Raw genomic sequence first — 20,449 nt, 5'->3', positions numbered from 1 at the left:
GCAACTCTTCTTCTTCTATCTCCTCTAACTTTCACTTCCTAGCAGCTTTAGACGCACTTTTAACGTCTTTTATCAGTTGGTGCTGCTCTGGGACGAATGCCTCATCATCTTCATCTTGGAATGAAGAGGCAAGAGAGAAACAAGTCTTAGAGGAGGAAGCATGTAAAGAAGCTGTACTAGGAGTTTTAGTCGGAGTAGTAAATACCTCAGACCTAATATTCTCAACCTCTGAAAGTACCTTTGAGACTGTGGCTACTGGATCTATCACTGGCACAATCTCTTTGCCTGAGCAATCACCGGGCTCAATATATGTGATAGCAGCTTCATGTTCACCAGTCTCTAGAGTCGCTGAATCATGTCGATCTTCTTTCTCTAGAGAAGGTGACAAGGGCGGTGATGGCGAAGGAGTTGCTACCTTCTTAGGGATCACTAACGACTCTTGAGAAGCACGAGAGGCCAAATGTTGGTGTTGCACTATCACTTCAACATCCTCTTTTCTCATTTTGGAAAGTTCTTCAAGTAGTTGTTCCTTTGAGAGACCGGCGAGGGGTGATTTATCAGCCAGATTTTGGAATTGAGGAGTTTGGGTAATGAGGAATGTGTTTTGGCCTTTTGAGAGGCTAATTTGCACGAAAGCAAGTGTAGCGGGATAGATTTGAGCAATAGTACGGAGAGAGAGAATATGTTAAGCACGGTAAAATTGTATTGAAGTGTATACCAGTGCTTAAATAGACTCCCTTTCCTTCTCTTCTAAGCTTTATATCAAATCTGAGATCTCGCAATGACACGCTGTAACGGCTATACTGGCAATGGCTATTTCACAACGGCTAGATTCACTGAGTTGCGCAACGGCTACATGTAGACTTGCTTTTTCTGGATGAAATTTATGCATGACAAGTGGCACTACAAGAGACTCGTTGGAGCAACCACAGATAACGTGTTGGCAGCTACTATGATGAGTTGTGAAGTCTACGTGTGGCTTTTCCGAATCCATTTAGACTGGATCACTAAGCCACGTAGCCTTTCCAAATCTATTTATACTAGATCACAGGGCTACATGTCTAGACCTCACATGTTGAAGCCGTAGTTGAATGCCTTCCTTATTAAGCAAACCTTTTGTGCTAAGAAAACCCGGATAGCGACTCATACTTCCTAGAAGCGACTCTTACCCAACGCTTGATCATGCTTAGGAGTGTAAATCAAGTGTATATATGCACCCAATGTGACATTTAAGCATGCAAAAGATTAACATGAAATGCACATTTCAAAACATGGGACATAACACACTCACACTCAATTTTAATGAATATATAACGTATGTGCATGATATGGGTAGCTGGCTTTTACACAAAAATGACTAATTCCTTTGTGGAGTTTAATCATGTTTAAGGAAGCGTTACGTTAACGTTAGGCTAGGGACATCGTAGGAATGGATCATTTCTTAGGCTTGTAATAGGCAAGAAGGCGATCACCATTCTCTATTTGTGGCACATAGAGCATGCAATTTCTCAAGACTATAATAAATAGCTTTCATACAATATACTGCCTTAGCTAGATTGGCTTGTGTAAAGATAAGCATGAAAATCAAACAAGCAAGCAAGCAACACAATCCAACTAAAGTTCCCGAAGTAGAATTATAAAGCATAATTCATAGTCAAAGTATAGAGGAACTTACAGTGCATCTCTTGTTCTTCTAATAAGGTAAGAAGGAAAACCAAAGAGGCTAAAAGGTTATACAGATATCCAAGTAAAGTGCCCTTAGAGAAATGACTTGCAGCTTTGGCTCTTCTGGAAGTATTAGTTATAGTTCAGCGAGTGTAGAAATAGAGTCACTTGAGTCTTCAAAGACTCGCTTGAACTTTTTGAGTCTCGCTTTGAGCTAATAGATGTAGCTTTATAATCAATTCAGACTCGTTGTGCCAGAGGCTAATACTTTACCACATGATATACATCTCTTGTATGATAAGAGTGAAAGAGATGTTGATTAGCACACGCTTGATTTTGTCAATATAGCACTGAAGGAGATAGCAAGACTCCTTCTCTTGTTAAGGATGAGAGTAGCTTTAGATAATCCATTTGCATTCTATTCTCCACCCTTTCCTACAAAATCAAATCAAGCAGTGTGTTCCCAATGAAGTATTGACTTCGTAGGAATGTTAGCACTAGCGATTCCAGAGACTAGAAGGTAGAACTTTCATCTTCACAATTCTAGGAACTCGCTTTGAGTAGTCATCATGACAAAGACATGGCACATGATGAGTTTTATATATGTGAGGCATAGGTAATACTCGCTACGTTCCTACTTGTTTGTATTTAGCTTGTAAGGGCTTCGTACGAGCAGGTAGAGTCTTAGATGACTCGCTCGAAGCAAGCTTGTCTATCTTAAGACTCGCTTGAATGAGTGTATCCTCTGATATAGTCGTAACAGACTTAGAGGAAACAACATCACTCAAATCAAGCTTGTCCTCAGATTGACTCGCTTGATCGAGTATACGCATAGATATAGAGAGTGAGGGTGTAGGAGGGATAGCTAGTATAGGTTTTGGGACAAGAACACTTACCTCAACTTCAGGTATAGGCACTGGCTCTGGAATAGGTTGAGCGACTGTGAAGCAATTATCAGGATCTTCACCAATGTCGACTTCATCATCATATTCGCCCCATAGAGTGACAAAGGCCTTCCTAGGAGGTATTTCAGATCCACCTTCTTCTTTATTCGGATCTACCCTTTCACTTGGACAATCTCTAGAGAGATGTCCTCTACCTGAGCACTTATAGCACGTTATGTTCTTGAGGCTGAATGGCTTGGTGTCCTTTGGATCTCTGTGGTAATCTTTTCCCCCCTTGGTAGTTATACCAAATTTCTTCTTAAAGAACCTTTTGACTAGTTTGGTCATCATCGCCACTTCTTGGTCTTCTGCATTCTCGGACTCATCATTGTCCTCGACCTTTTGAAGCACGCGAGTGAGCTTGAGAGCAACTCCTTGGGATTATCTAGATGCTATTGACTCCTTTTGATCTTCAGCTTCTTGCACTCTTAATTTACCAGCAAGTACATATACATGCATAGCTTTCGTTTCTTTAGTCATTATCATTATTCGTTTAGTTGTGTCGAATTTAGAATTAATACCATGGATGAAAGCGAGTGCAAGTTCCCAGGGATCTACCTTGAGTCCCGTGAAGGACATCTTATCACATAATACTTGGAACCGGGAATGATAATATGAGACAGACTCACTTTCTCCAATCTTAAACGAATGGAAGTCCCTTTGGAGCTGAAATCGATGATTTTTCTTCATATCCTCGCTTCCGCTGTGCATATCAATGATGGCTTCCCACATGAGCTTGAAAGTGGATAGAGACATGATCTTGTCGATGTCCTTTCAAGAGAGAGTGTTGATGATGAGTTGCTTTGCTTTGGCATTCTTCTCGAGCTTAGCATACTCAGTTGGTCCCCATTTGTAAGTGTCGGTTTCTTCTTTGCGCCTTTCTTCACCTTTCTCTATGATCCTCCAACATTGATAGTTAGTTTGTTGGATGTAGCTCTTAGTCATTGTGAGCCACCATTCTAGTTCACCCTCAGCTAAGATATGTGGCTTAGCTAAATAGATCCCTAGGTGGAATGATTGTTTTTCATTGCCCGTGACTACAAACTATAGAGTAGGAATCAATCTGTGCAAGATTAAGCAACATGTGCTCTGATATCAATTATGGGTTTGACGATTGGTAGAATCGAGATAAAAAACAAGTGTAACAAGATATATATGTGAATGTTACACTTACTCTATAATCAATGAACAAAAGCTATAGAGCTCGTATCCAAAGACTAGCTCTCAACAAAGCGAGTATAGATATGAGTGATTCGCTTGTTAAGAACATTTATAGAGTAGCTTTGAAATGACTATCTCTTAGAGAAGAGTAGCTCGATTGACTAGCTTTAGTGTTTAAGATATGTGGAAGTTAAAAACACTTTTAAACGAGTCTTTTTCCCTTAAGTAAGCACAGCGCGCTAGAAAGCGAGTATGCTATAAATGCGGAATAACAAGGGAAAAACCACAATATGAATCTTAGATTTTTAGATGAAAGATTCAGCTCAATATGCACAAAGAGACTTAGTAAGGTGAGAACCCTTGGCAATAATACATGTCCGGGATGAAACTCACCAATTATATTGAATATAACGAACAAAGAATTACAAGGCCTTATAACTCTCTACTCACTACACTCCCGTTCAGCTCACTTACAATGTTTATTGCTCTCAAGTTATATAGACAACACACGCTCCCTCATAGATCACCAACTATGCCCCAAACACTCAACCTTAATAACCTCCCAGCTTTCAGTCATGTTGCATCCCTCCAAGACACTCAACATACTAACTCCCAGGATTTCCTGATCCTATTGTGTTTGTGCTAGCTAGACTTTCTCTCCCTCTCGAGGTTTCCCAAGCTCGTGCGAATGCATACAACTATTACAACTATTTATAGAAATCCTAAAATATTCCCCAAGTTAGAAAACTCTATACAATATTGTAATAAAGGAGATTGCCACCTTGGCGATCCGTGTGACTATTCTCCATGCAGCTCCTCCACAAATTTCTCCTTTTTCTTGAGCAACAAACTTGTAACAAACTCTGCCACGCTGGCGATCCGTTCCACACCACTCCACTTCAACTCGTCCACGTTGGTGATCCACACTCCTCACTCTCCATAGGTAGAAACAAATTCGCCTATCCTGAGCTTCACATCTTTCCCATCAATTGGCATGAATACTCTACACGCTGGTGCAGCATAAGCCACTTGGGCAGATTTCCTTCACTTCATTTCTTCATCGTTGAAGCACTGGATACACTAGCCGACAACAACTCTCTTTGTCTCTCCTCTAGTTATTGGCCTTCAACTCTTCTTCATATCTTCACTCTTGAATTGTGATTCTTCAACTTAGAATTGGTTGAGACTGCCTTTGCAATATCTGCAATCTTCGCAAGACTCAAAGCTAGTCTCTAGCTTGTTCGCTTGGTCAAAGCGACTCTCTTGGTTTCTTAAGCTACTCCTGCAAAGCTTAGAGAACACAAGATTAATCAAATATAGTGTTTATAATCATCAAAACAAAAAGAATTATTAGTCTGAGCAAGCTCAAACTAACACTTGGAAGTGTGTTGGGCCGGCCGACCTCATCAAGCAACACGCCTATGTCCGAAAATACTTCTTGGGCATGTTTGGCCTTCATACCTTGGCTCGCACGTGCATGTGGGGGAGTTGGACGCCTATGTCAGGAGGGTTGATTTCACCCTATTTTTAAAAATGCCTAAAGTGCCCAAGTACACCATATATCGTGCTACTTTAGCACTCCTAACTTGAGTGTGCTGTTATATAAAATATTACACATTTTGTAAGATAACCTCGCATAATAATGATATTTTCATGCACAATCATTAAGAAATCATGCACAGTTAATAAGAAAACCTTGTAAAATGATAAAATTTTGATGCACTTCTACAACCATGGTTGTCAGGATCAAGATCCTACTTTGTATCTGAGAAAGGGTAGGATCGGATCGTAAGATTGTAAGATCCTACAATTTCATAATATTGAACGATTGAAATGATAATATATGACTATGATATGTCTTTTTATGAAATAATGTCAAAAATACCATTTTTTGATCATATAAGATCTGTATTATAGTCATGCATAGTTAAAACGATTGTACGAGGATTAATCTAAAGTTCAAAATTTTCCAAAATCAAGAAAGTTATGAAAAGTTGTACATTGTAGTTTTACTTCAGTTTAAGGTTTGCAATACGAATACCAAATCGTTGGTCCAATGGGGCGTAAATGATTTCTCTTCTCTGTATGCACTTAAATAGTATTAAAAAATAAATTTAGGTAAAAAATTCAAATATAGAAGCTATTAAGTTCAAAAATTCACTTAAATGAAGGATAATCCGCAACTAGGAATAGCATCGTAGGATCTTACAATCCTACATGTCTGAACCTGTACGATCCTGACATAGGTTCGATCCTACATGGGATCGGTGTCGTTTTGTAAACTTTGGACTATAGGGTCGTACGATGCGGATCGCAATCCTAAAAAAATGTCTACAACTTAATAAGAAAACCTCGCCCACATATATGAAACTATTGCAGAATCACTACTACAAAAAGAGTCAAATACACCATAGCAAATATCTCGGGCTTGTTTTACACGAGATATAAAGCTGAAAATAATTAACCACATATCATATACACCATACGTGGAAATAGTCCGTGATATATAGGTAATCAAATATCACGGACGTGTATTACTCGAGATATAAAGGTGGATTTTTTTAAAATCAATCTAATACCTCATATATGTATGAATTGAAATACACCATTTCCATTATCATGAGATATAAAGCTTCCTCATATACACCACACTTGGGCATGATCCGTGGCATATAAGGCCATCCATTTTTAGGAGATGAAATACCTCATCAATGGGTCGTGATATATTTGCACATTTAATGGGCCGTGGTATATAAGAGACAGTGGGTCGTGGTATATCTGCAAATTCATTACCCGCCTGCTTCAAAATTTTCACATTGCAAGCGCGCTTCCTCCATATGACATATGAAATGAAATACCTCATACTCGGTCAAGGTATATAATAGGTATTGGGCCGAGGTATATAATCTAGGCCGCCCGCTTCCAAATTTTCACATTATTCCCCGCCCGCGCCTCTGTTTCAATTTTTTCCCGCCCGCTTAATTGTCGTCCGCACCCTCTCTCACAATCTCTTTCTTTCTCTCTTTCGTTCTTCCTCGATCTCAACTTTAATTTTGCAAGCTCCTGTTTTGTTCTTTTCTCAGCCGCCAGTGTCCAACCCTATCTCATCTCCACCGATGAGCGCTCTTCTTCGTGAGCGCTACAGTTCGTTTCCACCAGCAAGTGATTCCTTTCTGGTTGTTCATCTCCACCGACGATCGGCTTTTATTTCAATGTTCGTCTCCACCGACGCTTGACTTCCTTCTCATTGTTCTCCTCCACCGATGCTCGGGGTTCCGTTCTCCCTGTTCGTCTTTGGCCGCTGATTCTCATTTTCGTCTCCACCGGCGGTGTTCGGCGACCTTTCTCCTTGTTCGTTTCCAGCGCGGCGCTCAGCTTCCTTTCTCCCTGTTCGTCTTCAGCCACTGTCAAGGTTTAGGTAAGGTTCTGAATTGATGGTGGCATCTAATTTTTTGGCAACTAATTACTTGCTTTTGATATTGAGGTTCACATTAATATTGTAGTAATTTTTATTGGCATCTGAATTCTTGGCATCTGCATTGTTGTTCTTTTGTTGGCATTTGAATTGTTGGCATTATCATAGTCTGAAAAATTGTTGACATCTTTGTGTTTGACCCTCGGTACCCGGTCAGTACTGATTTTGTATGCCAACAATTCAGATTTTTGATGGGAGTGTTTCTGGCAAAAACATCTGTTGACATTGAGCCCAAACGAATCAGGCTGAAATCAAACAGTTACAATGTGCGATTCTAGTTTTCAATGTGCGATTTGTTAGTTCCCTGCTAGTCTTAGCTTTATTTTCTCCATTGCCATCATCACATTTCCAGTCGCGGCCCTACAAATCATAACACCCGTCACTAATTGCACTTTGCAATATTTGGTTGGTTTATAGGATATTGACCACTCAATCCCACTATCCCTCCAGAATCCGTGTGTTAATCATGTGCAATTTCCAAAACCTTTTCACGTTGAGATTTTTATGAATTTTCGGGGATTTTTCTACTTGGAACGCGTCTATGGTAACTTGAATCTGTTCTCCTCTCTTGAATTTCTGATAGTTTGGTGGCGTTAATCGAATCTGGAATTGCCTGGTACGCCAATTTTAGCGGTTCTCATTGATTGAATTGCATTCCTGTTTGCTTGTTTCACTTTGCTTGTTTCACTTTGCAAGAAGCCTCATGGATTGAATTGCATTTCTGATAGTTTGTGATTCCTTTCTTGTATACTTGTTCATTAGATTTAGTTTCTTTAGCTGTGATGTTCTCAAGCCTGTGTAATGTCCATTTCACCTAGGGTTCTTTGGCAGCGAAGAATTCAAACTCAGACGATGAATCTGTGCTTATAGAGTGCAGAGATGTGTGTAAATCCTTTGGAGAGAAGCACATATTGGGAGGTGTAAGCTTTAAGGTCAGGCTTGTATCCCTTTTGAATAAATACATGTAAATGTTTTTTTTGTATGATCACGATTCTTCTCTTCCTTATGCAGATACTGAAGGATTTTATGCAGCATGTTGGAAAACTTATTTGCAACAATCTCGGTTCAGTGATGGATTCAGAGCCCAGTGGTGAGTTTTCTTATCTTCCCTACCTTGTTTGTTTTTGTCTCTATATAGAATTATGGAGCACATCGCTGCGAGCAAAAAAGCAACAAAACCCATCTTTTAGTTTCCCCTTCCATGGAACCTCAAGCTCAGCAAAACAGTAGCAGTAATGGGAAAGCAACAATAGCTCAAAGCAACTACCTAATGTCGGCAAAGTAGTACCAGATGGACTCCGACGACCGACCAGATTAAGATACTGAAAGATCTCTACTACAAAGAAGGAATTAGGTCACCAAATGTTGATCAGATTCAGAAGATCTCAGCTCAGTTAAGACAGTTTGGTAAGATTGAAGGGAAAAATGTGTTCTATTGGTTTCAAAATCATAAGGCTAGAGAAAGGCAAAAGAAACGGTTCAGTGTTACTATAATTAATCTGTGATTAATTCTGTTGTTATTGTTTTTTATGTGTGACTTAAAACATGTGCAGGGATTACGTGTCCTTCTTCTTCAGCTGGTGGTCTGGTCTCTGTTTGTGGATATGGTCACATGAGCATGGATAGTAATTACCTTAAAGTAAGTGGTACTTAGTTTTAAAAAGTACCTAATCACTCAGAAACATGTTTAACAACCTCTGAATCTGTTTTGTAGTCTTAGTACTTTTGTGTAGATAAATGGGGCTTTGATTCTCTTTTTTGTCCGTAGTCTGTTTTGGAAGTAGTTTCTTCTCTGGATATTGCTTTGTTCTTCGCATTATGCCTGGAGATGGAGTAGTTATTTCAATTTTCTATCGAATGCGATTGAATTTGAAAATTTGTGTTTCTAAGTTAAATTCTAATCCGTTTTGGAAGTAGTTTTTTCTATAGATATTGCTTTGTTCTTCGCATTATGCCTGGAGATGGAGTAGTTATTTCAATTTTCTATCGAATGCGATTGAATTCGAAAATTTGTGCTTCTAAGTTAAAATCCGGCCTATTTCTCTTCCCCTTTAGTTTACTGAGATTGTTAATATCGTGATTTGAGAGATGGAAAACGGAAACTACATAGAATGTGGTATGTGAATTTGTATGAGCAGGTCAAATGGTAGATTAGATATTGCCTATTGGATGTGGAAACTACTAGATTAACCTATTGGTATGAGGAATTGGGAAGGGAAGGTGAAATTGTTTGCTTGATGGTGGAGTGGGATCTTGAATTGACTTCTATTGAGTCCCGCTAATACTTGCTTTCATGAGTTTTGTAGACTGTTGTTTTATTGCTTACCTTGAGTAAGTATTGGTATCCTGTGTTTTGTAACTGCCGGGCTAGACCTAATAAGTTATGATTTTGACAGTATTTCTTTGCTTCAGATCTGTGATTATGACTATCCTTTGTGGTTGACTGGTTGTTGTGGTTTTTGTCTGGCCATTTTCTATTCTGAGTAGGTGTGTTTAACTATTTGAATTGGTGAAAGTTGTAGATGTTGTAGTTATGAATTTTGATCTATATGACTGACATACTTGTTGGTTGTTTCTATAACCTAGGAAGAAGTTGAGGTATTTACTTGAGTTTTACAAACAATCAGCATGGTATCCACAGGATGATGTACACTTCATTTTCAGACATCTGTCTTGCGTGATGTTTTTCTTTGTTGAATTTTCTTGTAGAAGCCAGATGATCTTAGATTGTGAAAAAAATTCATTTCTCTATCAGAGTATCCGACTTTCTCGTGTCATTTTTTGCATATTTAATATTGATAAGGGTATTTGGTCTTTGCCTAAAGATAGAATATCTGACTTATAGTTTCTCCAAGAACTCAAGTCATCTATTACCTTTGTTCGGCAATTACTAATCTGGAATATAGTCTTAAACATTAACATCAACATCAACATCATAAAGGGGTATTTTCTTTCATTAATTGTTGTCTTCCTAATGTGTTTCATTGTTATATTTGCAACCTCTTTTTCAAACAGGAAATGGAGCTATCTTTAATAGGGCTCCAGAATGCAGGCAAGACATCACTGGTAAATGTTGTTGCTACTGGTGGATACAATGAAGACATGATCCCTACGGTAACCTGTTCTCTTACAACTGCTCCACTTGCATTTTGCTTGCTGCAATGGCTAAGCATTCTTTAAATGTTTGAAAATTCTCATTGAAGTTCCATAAGCACCTGACATGAATTTAAACTCTAGGTTGGATTCAATATGAGGAAGGTAACTAAAGGGAATGTCACAATAAAGCTATGGGATCTTGGGGGTCAGCCAAGGTTCCATAGCATGTGGGAGAGATACTGTCGTGCAGTTTCAGCTATTGTGTATGTAACCTTTCTTCAACTTTATCTCCCTGGAAATGTGCTATCCATGAAATTATAAATATGTGAAATTAGTACTTCACTGATTCACTTAAGTGATCTTCGTAGATCATCGTCAGAAAAATCAGGCCATACTAAATGATTGCAAAGACTACAAAAGTACTAAGACTACAAAACAGATTATGACTGCAAAGAGGTATGTTTATGGATCATTTGGATTTGGATGTGGATTAATTGGACAAGGGATTGCTAATATGATTATGACTGCAAAGAGGTATGTTTCTATGTAGCATGAAAATTGCTTGCAATCAATGAGTTGAGATTGAGATTGAGAATTCTGGTGTTGGGTTGGTTTGCAAGAGCATTAAGAAATCGGAAAAGGATGTACCTGTGCCGCCTCTTGTGAAGAGTGCAGCTCTGTGGGGTAGGTTATGTTAGTATGAACGAATGCTGTATTAATTGGTTGATTAATGGTTGTTTGGTTGGTGGTTTCAGATGTATTCCTTGCAGTATCGTCAAACAGTAGGTATCAGATAGTAAACGGACTAGAAAGTCTAGTAGAAGCTTCTCCTTTGGGGAAGAAGATTCCGCCCCTTACATTGGCTTTCACTGTCGGTGTCAGGTTCGGCAACAATGTGTATGGAGGTATGCAATTTGTCGATTGGGCTAGGTGGAGTGGGGTTCAGTGAACACCCTACTTACTGCTTTCTTATGTACGCTTAGCGCAACCAAATCTGTTGATTCGTAGTATTTTTGTGTGTGTATGTGGGATGGACTATCAGCTTTATTGATTACTTACAGTAGGGGTGTACTTATATAGAAACAGTCCTTTAAAAACTCAGCAAACACATATAAGTTTATGGAACAGGTAGAATCATTGTTTATGGAACAGAGAGAATAAACATATTCCTGCTATCTCAAACTTATTGTTAAGTAGTGACCAGTACTATTTATGGATTGTACTCATTTTTGTTTCAAAAAAGTGTTATGGTTTTATGAAAACTAAATATTATGTTTTGATTATTTGACTTAAGTACGTCATTGTGATGTATATTCTGCGACTACAAAAAGAAAACACATTATCAAGCAAAAGCTATAACAGATTTGCAACTACGGTATATTATTCCCACAAAACAAAACTCATGGTGTATAAAGAATATACCTCGGATTATATGACAAGAATATACCCCAGACTATTTAGGTTTACCTCGGATTAAATGGCAAGGATATACTACGGTGTATATTCAATATACCTCGGATTATATGGCAAAGGTGTATTTAGCTTTAGAACATATACCCCGGACATTCAATTCACCGGTGTATATTGGAACCAAATACCCCGGATAAATGAGAGAAAATACACCGGTTTAGTTGTATATCCGAGGTATATACAATGAATATATCTCGGACACCTTTTTTGGCTCTAAAGTGCGATGGGAAGGATATAGAAAATACCCCGGGAGTAGATTTGTAATTAACCGAGGTATATAGCATATGACTATATATCTCTATGAGCTATACACCGAAGCCGATCCGGGGTATATGTGGTCAAACGCCCGGGATATTTGACTCTTTTTGTAGTAGTGAATCAACTAAAAATTCTTACACATATATTAAAGTTTCATGTACATTACTAAGAAAATTTTGAAAAAAAAAATCAACTAGACCTAATCACATCCTATGCACATTTACTTAGAATGCTCTGCACATTTACTCAGATGATCTTGCACAATTACTTATAAAACCTTGCGTATTACTTAGAACATCTTGCACATTTACAAAAAAAAGTGATGTACATATGATGCATATCCACATAAACCACTTTTACAAGACTTGCACATTGTTAAGAAAACCATGCACATATATAGGAAACTAATGCACAATTAAAATAGAAATCTTGCACAATAGTAGTATTTTGATGCACATTCATAATAACCACATTTGCAAAAGCTTATTTATTGAGAAAATCTTGCATATTTTATAAGAGAACCTTGTGTAGTTATAATACTTAATACAAATTCACTTTTGTTGGAAACATATGCACATTCCACTAGGAAGGCTTGAACATATATATAATACTTTCATGCACATCATTAAAAAAATCTTGCACATTTATTAAGAAGACCTTGTAGTTGTACAATAACAATTTTTTGATGCACATCTACAACAACCACATTCACAAGCCTTGCACATTTAATAAGAAAATCTTGCATATATATGACGTACAATCAACCAAAAAGGCTTACACATATATTATTATTTTTTCATGGACGTTATTAAGAAAAATCTTTGAAAAAATCAACTAAAACTACTCACATTGTAATACACATTTATATAGATTTTGTTGCATATTTACGTACATTTTATATACAAATTGTTGCACATTCATGGAAAGAAATCTCGTTTAGAAAAAAAGTTGGTCAACGATGGTATTGAATATGTTGACCATTGACCACATGATCAATCCTAACCATTGAATGTTTCGAACTTGACGTTCATCTGTTGGCAAATGGAGGGAGTATATTTGAGAGAAAAAGAAAGAGAAATTTTTTTAAAACCACCCCTTATTTGGGCCATTTTTCAAAAAACCACCCCTTATTCGATAATTGTTTTAAACCACCCCTTATATATATATTATGTTATCAATGCAACACCCCTTTGTCATTTCCGTTAAAAAATCCGTTAAAAGGGGTGTTGCATTGATAACGGAATATATATAAGGGGTGGTAATTTGCACAGATTTTAACGGATTTTTTAATGGAAATGACAAAGGGGTGTTGCATTGATAACGGAATATATATAAGGGGTGGTTTAAAATAATTATCGATATAAGGGGTGTTTTTTTTGAAAAATAACCCAAATAAGGGGTGGTTTTAAAAAAATTTCTCAAAATAAACTAGGGAAATCTAGATTTTGTCTTGAACCCACGATTTCCGGGCCTTATGGCCCTAATAAACAAGCTAAAGTCAGCCCAGTCCAGAACATGAATTGATCAACATATTCGAAGCCCAGTTGTTGCTTGAATCTTTCTTTTATTAGGTTTAGCGCCCATTTCTTTCACACAAACTTCCTTCATCGGCGCTCCTATGATGGTGATCAATATCATGATATCAGCTGCTTGGTGAAAGCATACATTAATGAACCAAAAGCTTCCACTTCAATGGATTCTGCAGAACTTCCGTGAGATTTTGAAAGAATGCATCGCTCAAAGAGATCTTTCAACGGGCAAATCTCTCCAAGCTTTATACATAAAATCTCTGATCCCTCCCTCCACTTATCTCTCCAACCATTTCGTCCTCCTCTACTCCAAATGTCGCATTCTATCGGCTGCACGCAGAGCCTTCGACTCCATTTTAACCCCAAACGTCTTCTCCTACAACACCATCATCTCCGCCTACGCTAAAGAGTCCCAGCCTCGCATCGCCCACCACCTGTTCGACAAAATTCCTCACCCAGATTCCATTTCTTACAACACCCTGATTTCCGCCTACGCTGAGCGCGGAGAATCTAAGCCCGCCCTAAATTTATTCTCCGAGATGAGGCAGATGCGTTTAGAGATGGACGGCTTCACTTTCTCCGGCCTTATCACAGCTTGTTATGAAGATCAATTACTCGTCGCTCAGCTCCATTGTTTAGCAGTTATCGGTGGGTTTAATTCTTACACTTCTTTAAACAATTCCCTAATCACCTTCTACAGCAAAAACAATCGTCTAGCAGAGGCGGAGAGTCTCTTCTTCGGAATGAACACGATAAAAGATGAGGTGTCATGGAACGCGATGATCGTCGCGTATGGCCAACACGGAAGAGGCTTAAACGCATTGGATTTGTTCCAAGAAATGGTAAAAACGGGTATCCGCGTCGACATGTATACTCTCGCCAGTGTTCTAACCGCTTTCACCAACCTCAAAGACTTCTCCGGCGGAATCCAGTTTCACGGTCAACTAATCAAAAAAGGGTTTAATCAAAATCCCCACGTCGGCAGCGGATTAATCGATTTATACTCCAAATGCGGAGGCGAAATAACAGATTGTAGAAAACTTTTTGAGGAAATCCCAGATCCCGATCTGGTCGTTTGGAACACAATGATCTCAAGTTCTTCCCAAGACGAACAGGCTGTTCAGTACTTTAAAGAAATGCAATCGATTGGCTATTTTCCAGATGATTGTAGCTTTGTGTGTGTGATAAGCTCTTGCGCGAATCTCTCTTCCCCATCACAGGGAAAGCAAATTCACGCATTAATGCTCAAATCCGACATCCCATCAAACCGAATCGCAGTAGAAAACGCACTAGTTGCGATGTACGCGAAATGCGGAAGCCTCAAAGACGCGAGAAAGCTTTTTGATAAAATGGATGATCACAACGTCGTCTCTTTAAACACCATGATCGCTGCTTCTGCACAACACGGAGATGGAGAAGAAGCTTTGAATCTCTTCAATCGCATGCTTGAGTGGGCCCACTTGAAGCCCAATAGTATAACGTTCGTCTCGGTTCTCTCTGCGTGCGCTCATTCAGGAAGAGTCAACGACGGCGAACATTATTTCAATATGATGTATGAGAAATTCGGGATTGAACCGGAAGCGGAACATTATTCGTGCATGATCGATATGTATGGTCGAGCGGGGGATTTAAGAAAAGTTAAAGAGTTGATTGGGGGAATGAAGTACAATCCGGGGACGATAACCTGGGCGGCGATACTCGGTGCGTGTAGGAAGTATGGAGATATCGAATTAGCCATTAAAGCAGCAAACGAATTTCTCGAGCTTGATCCAACGAGCGCAGTTCCGTACGTAATGCTAGCGAACATTCACGCGAGTGCAGGGAGGTGGGAGGAGTTTCAGAATGTTAAGAAGGTGATGAGGGAGAAAGGAGTGAGGAAGAAACCGGGTTGCAGTTGGATTGAAGTGGAGAAGAAGACGCATTTTTTTGTAGCGGAGGAGAGTTCGCATTTCATGTTGAGGGAGATTTACGAGTATTTGGAGGTGATGATGGCGAAGATAAAGGGTGTTGGGTATGTACCGGATTTGAGGTGGGCGTTGGTGAAGGATGAAGGGATTGGAGTTGCGGAGAAGGAGACGATGTTGGCGCATCATAGTGAGAAGCTCGCTATTGCGTTTGGGCTGCTTAGAACGAAGCCTGGGGAGGCGTTGGTTGTGATGAAGAACTTGAGGATTTGTGGGGATTGTCATAATGCGATTAGATATATATCTGTGGTTACTGGGAGGGAAATTACTGTTAGGGATGCAAAGAGGTTTCATTGCTTCAAAGATGGTAAGTGTTCATGTGGTGAGTATTGGTAGCAACATAATCGAGGAAGTCGGATCATTATTTGCGCAAGTGTTACAATTTTCATGATAATCTAGAAAGTAGCATCTTCAAAAAGTTCATAATCAAGACGTAAATTCTCTAGCAAAGAATGCAAATTTATGTGATATTACCCTGGATTTGATCAACAACCGTTTATTTTATGTTACACGTGCATGGAAACGAATATGTGGACGTGAACACAGCAGAACACGGAAACATGATAAATTTAAAATATAGGACACAAAATAATAAATTATATATATTTTTATATAAATATTATTAAAAATAGTATATCAAATTACATAAGAGAAAAAAAAATATGATATTCGATTGTGTACAAAAATTAATAGTAAAAATTAACCGTAAATATATTTACTCTCTCCGGATACAAATACATATCTTTAGACAAAAATTTACGCAAATTAAGGTAGAAATTTCTTTACCTAAATAACCCTAATATAGTTGCATTGGAAATAAGAAATAATATGTAGAGAAATAAAGTAGTTTTTAATGTTATAATTGCATATTGGTAAATGTGGTAAAAGTAGAAAAAATTGGTAAAATGACATGTATTTGTATCCAAAAACGTTACACTAAAATGACATGTATTTGTATCCAGATGGAATATTTCATTGCGCAGATGACACTTTTAATATTAAATCACGTCTTTATCTTGATTTTTATACTATTTAGACTTATATATATAACCTAAGCTCTTATATTAATGTGTCTGGGTGTATCTAAGATTTGTCTGAGAGATGTGTCCGATTTTGTTAACCGTGTCTTAACTGTGTCATAGATGTGTCCATATGTCCTAAATATGTCGGACACAGACACAAGACACAACACCTTGCTAGATGTGTCCTTCATAAATTGCATTACATCTTTAGAGAATTTTCACCTTTACTTGAAGGAATTAGATCAAGGTAACCTAATCTTCAACTTTGTAAAGAAAACATTTATTGACTTCTAGTGTAGAGCTTTTCTACCAAACCAACTATAGCTGTAGTGCTGAGATAACAAACTTACCAAAAAGTCTAATTTCAGAAGAATTTGGATCTTAATAACTTCACAAATTTAATTGGTATATGCTACATTGATAAATAGTGGGCATTGGCCAAACATTGTGGAAAACAAAATGGTAATATGAGTGGAAATATAAGCAAAAGAGTAGTTTAAGAAATATCCTACAATTAACTACCATCAATGCCTCAAGTGGTGAGCTCCTTGTAGCTTCAATTTGAACCAAATCAACTGTATGTCTTGAGGTGGAAAACTTGACAGCTTGGTGTATATCCCTTCTTGCTTGCAGCCTGGTCGAACTTCTTCGACGCTGTTTCATTCTCTTCCAAACCGAGCTGGAGGAAGAACCGTACCCACCAAGAGTGACTCCGCATTTTCGCCTTCAACAACAGACATTATAAACTTTATCAGTCTCAGTTCTTGATAATTTGTACATTATACTGTTGGTTCATGTTTCAACAGTTAGAAGGTGATGACTGTTTCAATATAAATGTGTGGTACACACTAAAAGTTGCACCAAAAGATGATCTTTAGCTAGAGATGGTTTATTCAAGTTGTTGAACATATATGAAGTAGTTCAAAAACTATGACAATGAGTAATGACCATATCCTTGTTTTGTATATCCAGATCTCGATATTAAACTGATATCAAGTGTTTGGTATGAGAGAGTATGGATATCAGTATATCAAAATAATATCTTTTATGGGTTTAAAAGTGTTTGTTTCGATACCTCCTTATAAATTGGTATATCACTCATATCCATATCCATACCTGATATCTTGATTTCGTACTCATACCCGATACCTCATATCTTTGACATCAATACCAAACGAGCCCTAAGTTATATGTAGAGACTAAAGAGAACCAAAAGAAAAGTTAAAAGTACTAACCGGCTTTCCGAATTTAGAGAGCTCAGTTACTCTAGCCCTCTGTTGACCAGGTTGACCTATGAAAAAAAAAAAAAGAGTATTAGTTATTCATGTCAACAGAAAAAATATGTTACTAACAAGGATATACTTGACATCATTAAATTAAAGCCAGAGAGCAGCAGCTGGTTTAGGTGATAACATCATTTAAGCTTAACAATTACCAGTAAATATCAAGATTCCATCTTTAGCCACCCTTGTCAACTCAGGAAGCGTCTTGTTGAGGTATTTTGGTGACAGGTAATCTAGTGCATCAGATACAATCACTAAAGAAAATGACTTCGATTGGTACGGCAGTGGAAACTTGATATCAGCAACGCGTACAATGCCTTTCCTGACAAGACCTTTACAGGTAGCGTCAATGTCCTCAATATCATAAGGTTCAACTCCCCATGCTTCTGTATCTGTTTCCTTCAACAATGCAGATACAACCGAGCATGTCTCAGGACCCACATGTAGAACCTCGTGCATGGAATCACCATAAGCCTTTTTAAGGAAAGGAATCGCTGTTATAACTTCCAGTGTTCCAGAGAATTGTCCTGGATATACAAGAGAGGGTTAAACATTAGGTAAATCCTTGCACAGTATGAGTCTAATACAATTTAAAGTAGATAATATTGTTTACCTTCGACAACCCTACTTACAGCCTCCTTGTGACCTGCATCACCTGCGTCATCGAATTCAATCCAGGTCAGTGACAAAAATGTTCTCTCCTTCACTTATCTCAATACTTAAAACAGCATTTCTCTTTTATTAAACTCATCTATTGTTCCTCATTCTATTACTGGCAAATCATAGATGAGTTAGAAAGGAAGATTAGACAAAGAAGATATATTTGGGTAATTAATTCAAAATTGATACTCCTACTAAATAAGACATTCTTAGCAGTAAATTTCACGACAAAGATGAACTTAAATAGGCAGTGAAATACAGACCTGATCCACTATACATATAGCCAATAAGTAGGAAGGCTCCCTGCAATTTGAAAAGAACAGAAAAATCTGATTACTTTTGGTTAAGAGATCTTTAGAGCAGCACTATTCATATTTTGTAATAGTAAAACTATTTCATGTTATATCATTGAAGATACTACTAGTAGAGGTGAGTATTACCAGTACGACAAGGGTTACTGACAACACAGGGTTAGAACGTGTCTTTGAAGGGAAAGCACTAGCAAAAGGAAAGCTACCATTGCCCATAAGGCGCCGAGTGTTACTCACTGGTCTCCTCGACATGGTTACTTGTGTGATGCAGCAATAGAAAATTCTAGCACTGAGAAACAACAAAATTAAGAAAAACTGCAGTGGCAATGTAGAATGATTCACAACTTCAAATAGGCGTGAATCAGCAGAATTGGATATCTAAATTAACAGTGTGCTGCAAATCTCAAAATCAACAAAGTGCAAACAGAAGTCTGACCTACAAAGAAGGTACGCTCAACTAAATGCAAATGAAACCAAAGACAATCTGAATCATCGCCAAGACCAACTGCCTAATCCTTTAAGATTTAACAATGGTAAGCAGATGTGCTGCTGCCGACAGAACAAATAAAAAAAATAACGCCCTGCGCAACTGAAATTGAAGTTGCCAGTCCGTGCAATATCCAAGTCGCTAGTGACCAGTAAATATCACACGATCAAACTGTATCCAAGTGTTCCGCTGATGATTTATGAATTATGATAACATTACAAAAACTGTCCACTCAATAAAAACGATCAGATCGAAAGCGAAGACAGCGAATTTGTATTGCCGATATACATGAAAAGAGGTCAGATCTCGATCCAAGGCAAATGCAACAATTAAATCATTAGGACATACAGTAATTCCAACACAATACGATCAGGAAATCAATCGATGAATGACAACAAGTGAAAGTAACAATTTGACGAGATCCAGAGCAGATTAACGATTTCATAACCGACATTGGATTCAAAGATACAACTAGAAATCAATTGATCTGACGAGTAGAAGAAAGATGTCGACTGCGAGACCATACCTGGTGAAAAAACAACGAATTGAAGGTCAGAAAGCGCGCAAAAGTATCCTTTTGCAATGAAATTGATTGCCGATCTCGATCTGGCTTTGCAACGCGGATTGTCGAAATCCAAAAGAAAAAGAATATTTTTTAATAATCCTGTTGAGGTAGCGGAAGTATAAATAGGCGAAGTGGGAGTGAGGAGTGCAGACTGCAGATTGTGAGTGGAAATGATGCAGTCAATACAATTTCACGAGCCGCGTTTTCGCTACACAGCACTGGATGCACTGGTAAATTTGTGCTGTCGGCGGTGCTTTTATTCTTCTTCTTCACTTTATTTCTCAATTTAAATTGTCAAAAGAAATTCGTTGTAAAGCAACTAATTGCCAGTTGCTGGCCCACGAGTTTTTATTTATTTATTTTGGTACAGAGTTAATACTAGGATTTCTCCTTCAAAAGGCAACACCTTAGTATCAAAATAGATATTGTGAGTAAATTTATGTAAAAGAATAAAAGAGATGGAACTTACCTGACCGCACTCCTTCCCGCAGAGTCCTAATAACAGAATCAGATAAATTTAATATATTAGTCTTTCCCGCAGAGTCATGATAGCAGAATC

At 38.1% G+C, this 20,449-nt stretch overlaps 2 protein-coding genes across 2 annotated transcripts; one reads left to right on the top strand and one right to left on the bottom strand.

Moving 5' to 3' along the window:
- The first annotated feature begins 10,263 nt into the window (after positions 1-10,263).
- On the top strand, positions 10,264-15,898 carry LOC141250407 (uncharacterized). Its single transcript, XM_073669953.1, has 6 exons — positions 10,264-10,359; positions 10,483-10,546; positions 10,710-10,875; positions 11,097-11,123; positions 13,641-13,722; positions 13,775-15,898. The coding sequence occupies exons 1-6, from the start codon at positions 10,264-10,266 to the stop codon at positions 15,896-15,898; spliced, it is 2,559 nt and encodes an 852-aa protein (XP_073526054.1).
- A 1,257-nt stretch (positions 15,899-17,155) lies between these two features.
- Positions 17,156-19,090, bottom strand: LOC141250406 (uncharacterized). The gene is given in 5 exon segments (XM_073669952.1): positions 17,156-17,308; positions 17,820-17,875; positions 18,020-18,447; positions 18,787-18,830; positions 18,968-19,090. Coding segments are annotated over 5 exon segments (804 nt in total).
- Between the last annotated feature and the right edge of the window lie 1,359 nt (positions 19,091-20,449).

The sequence above is a fragment of the Phyllobates terribilis genome, unplaced genomic scaffold, assembly GCF_046119375.1.
Source record: "Phyllobates terribilis strain yellow unplaced genomic scaffold, ASM4611937v1 Scaffold_5639__1_contigs__length_50313, whole genome shotgun sequence".
NCBI lineage: Eukaryota > Metazoa > Chordata > Amphibia > Anura > Dendrobatidae > Phyllobates > Phyllobates terribilis.
The sequence above is the reverse complement of the archived record's forward strand: the minus strand, read 5'-3'. Positions and strand labels throughout refer to the sequence as shown.

Bases quoted from the DNA above. Each gene is read 5' to 3' on its own strand.
- LOC141250407 (XM_073669953.1), top strand. From the start codon at position 10,264: ATGGAGCTATCTTTAATAGGGCTCCAGAATGCAGGCAAGACATCACTG. The intron at 11,124-13,640 runs GTAGGTATCAGA...TTCTTTTATTAG, and splicing joins CCTTGCAGTATCGTCAAACA to GTTTAGCGCCCATTTCTTTC. The intron at 13,723-13,774 runs GTGAAAGCATAC...TGGATTCTGCAG, and splicing joins ATCATGATATCAGCTGCTTG to AACTTCCGTGAGATTTTGAA.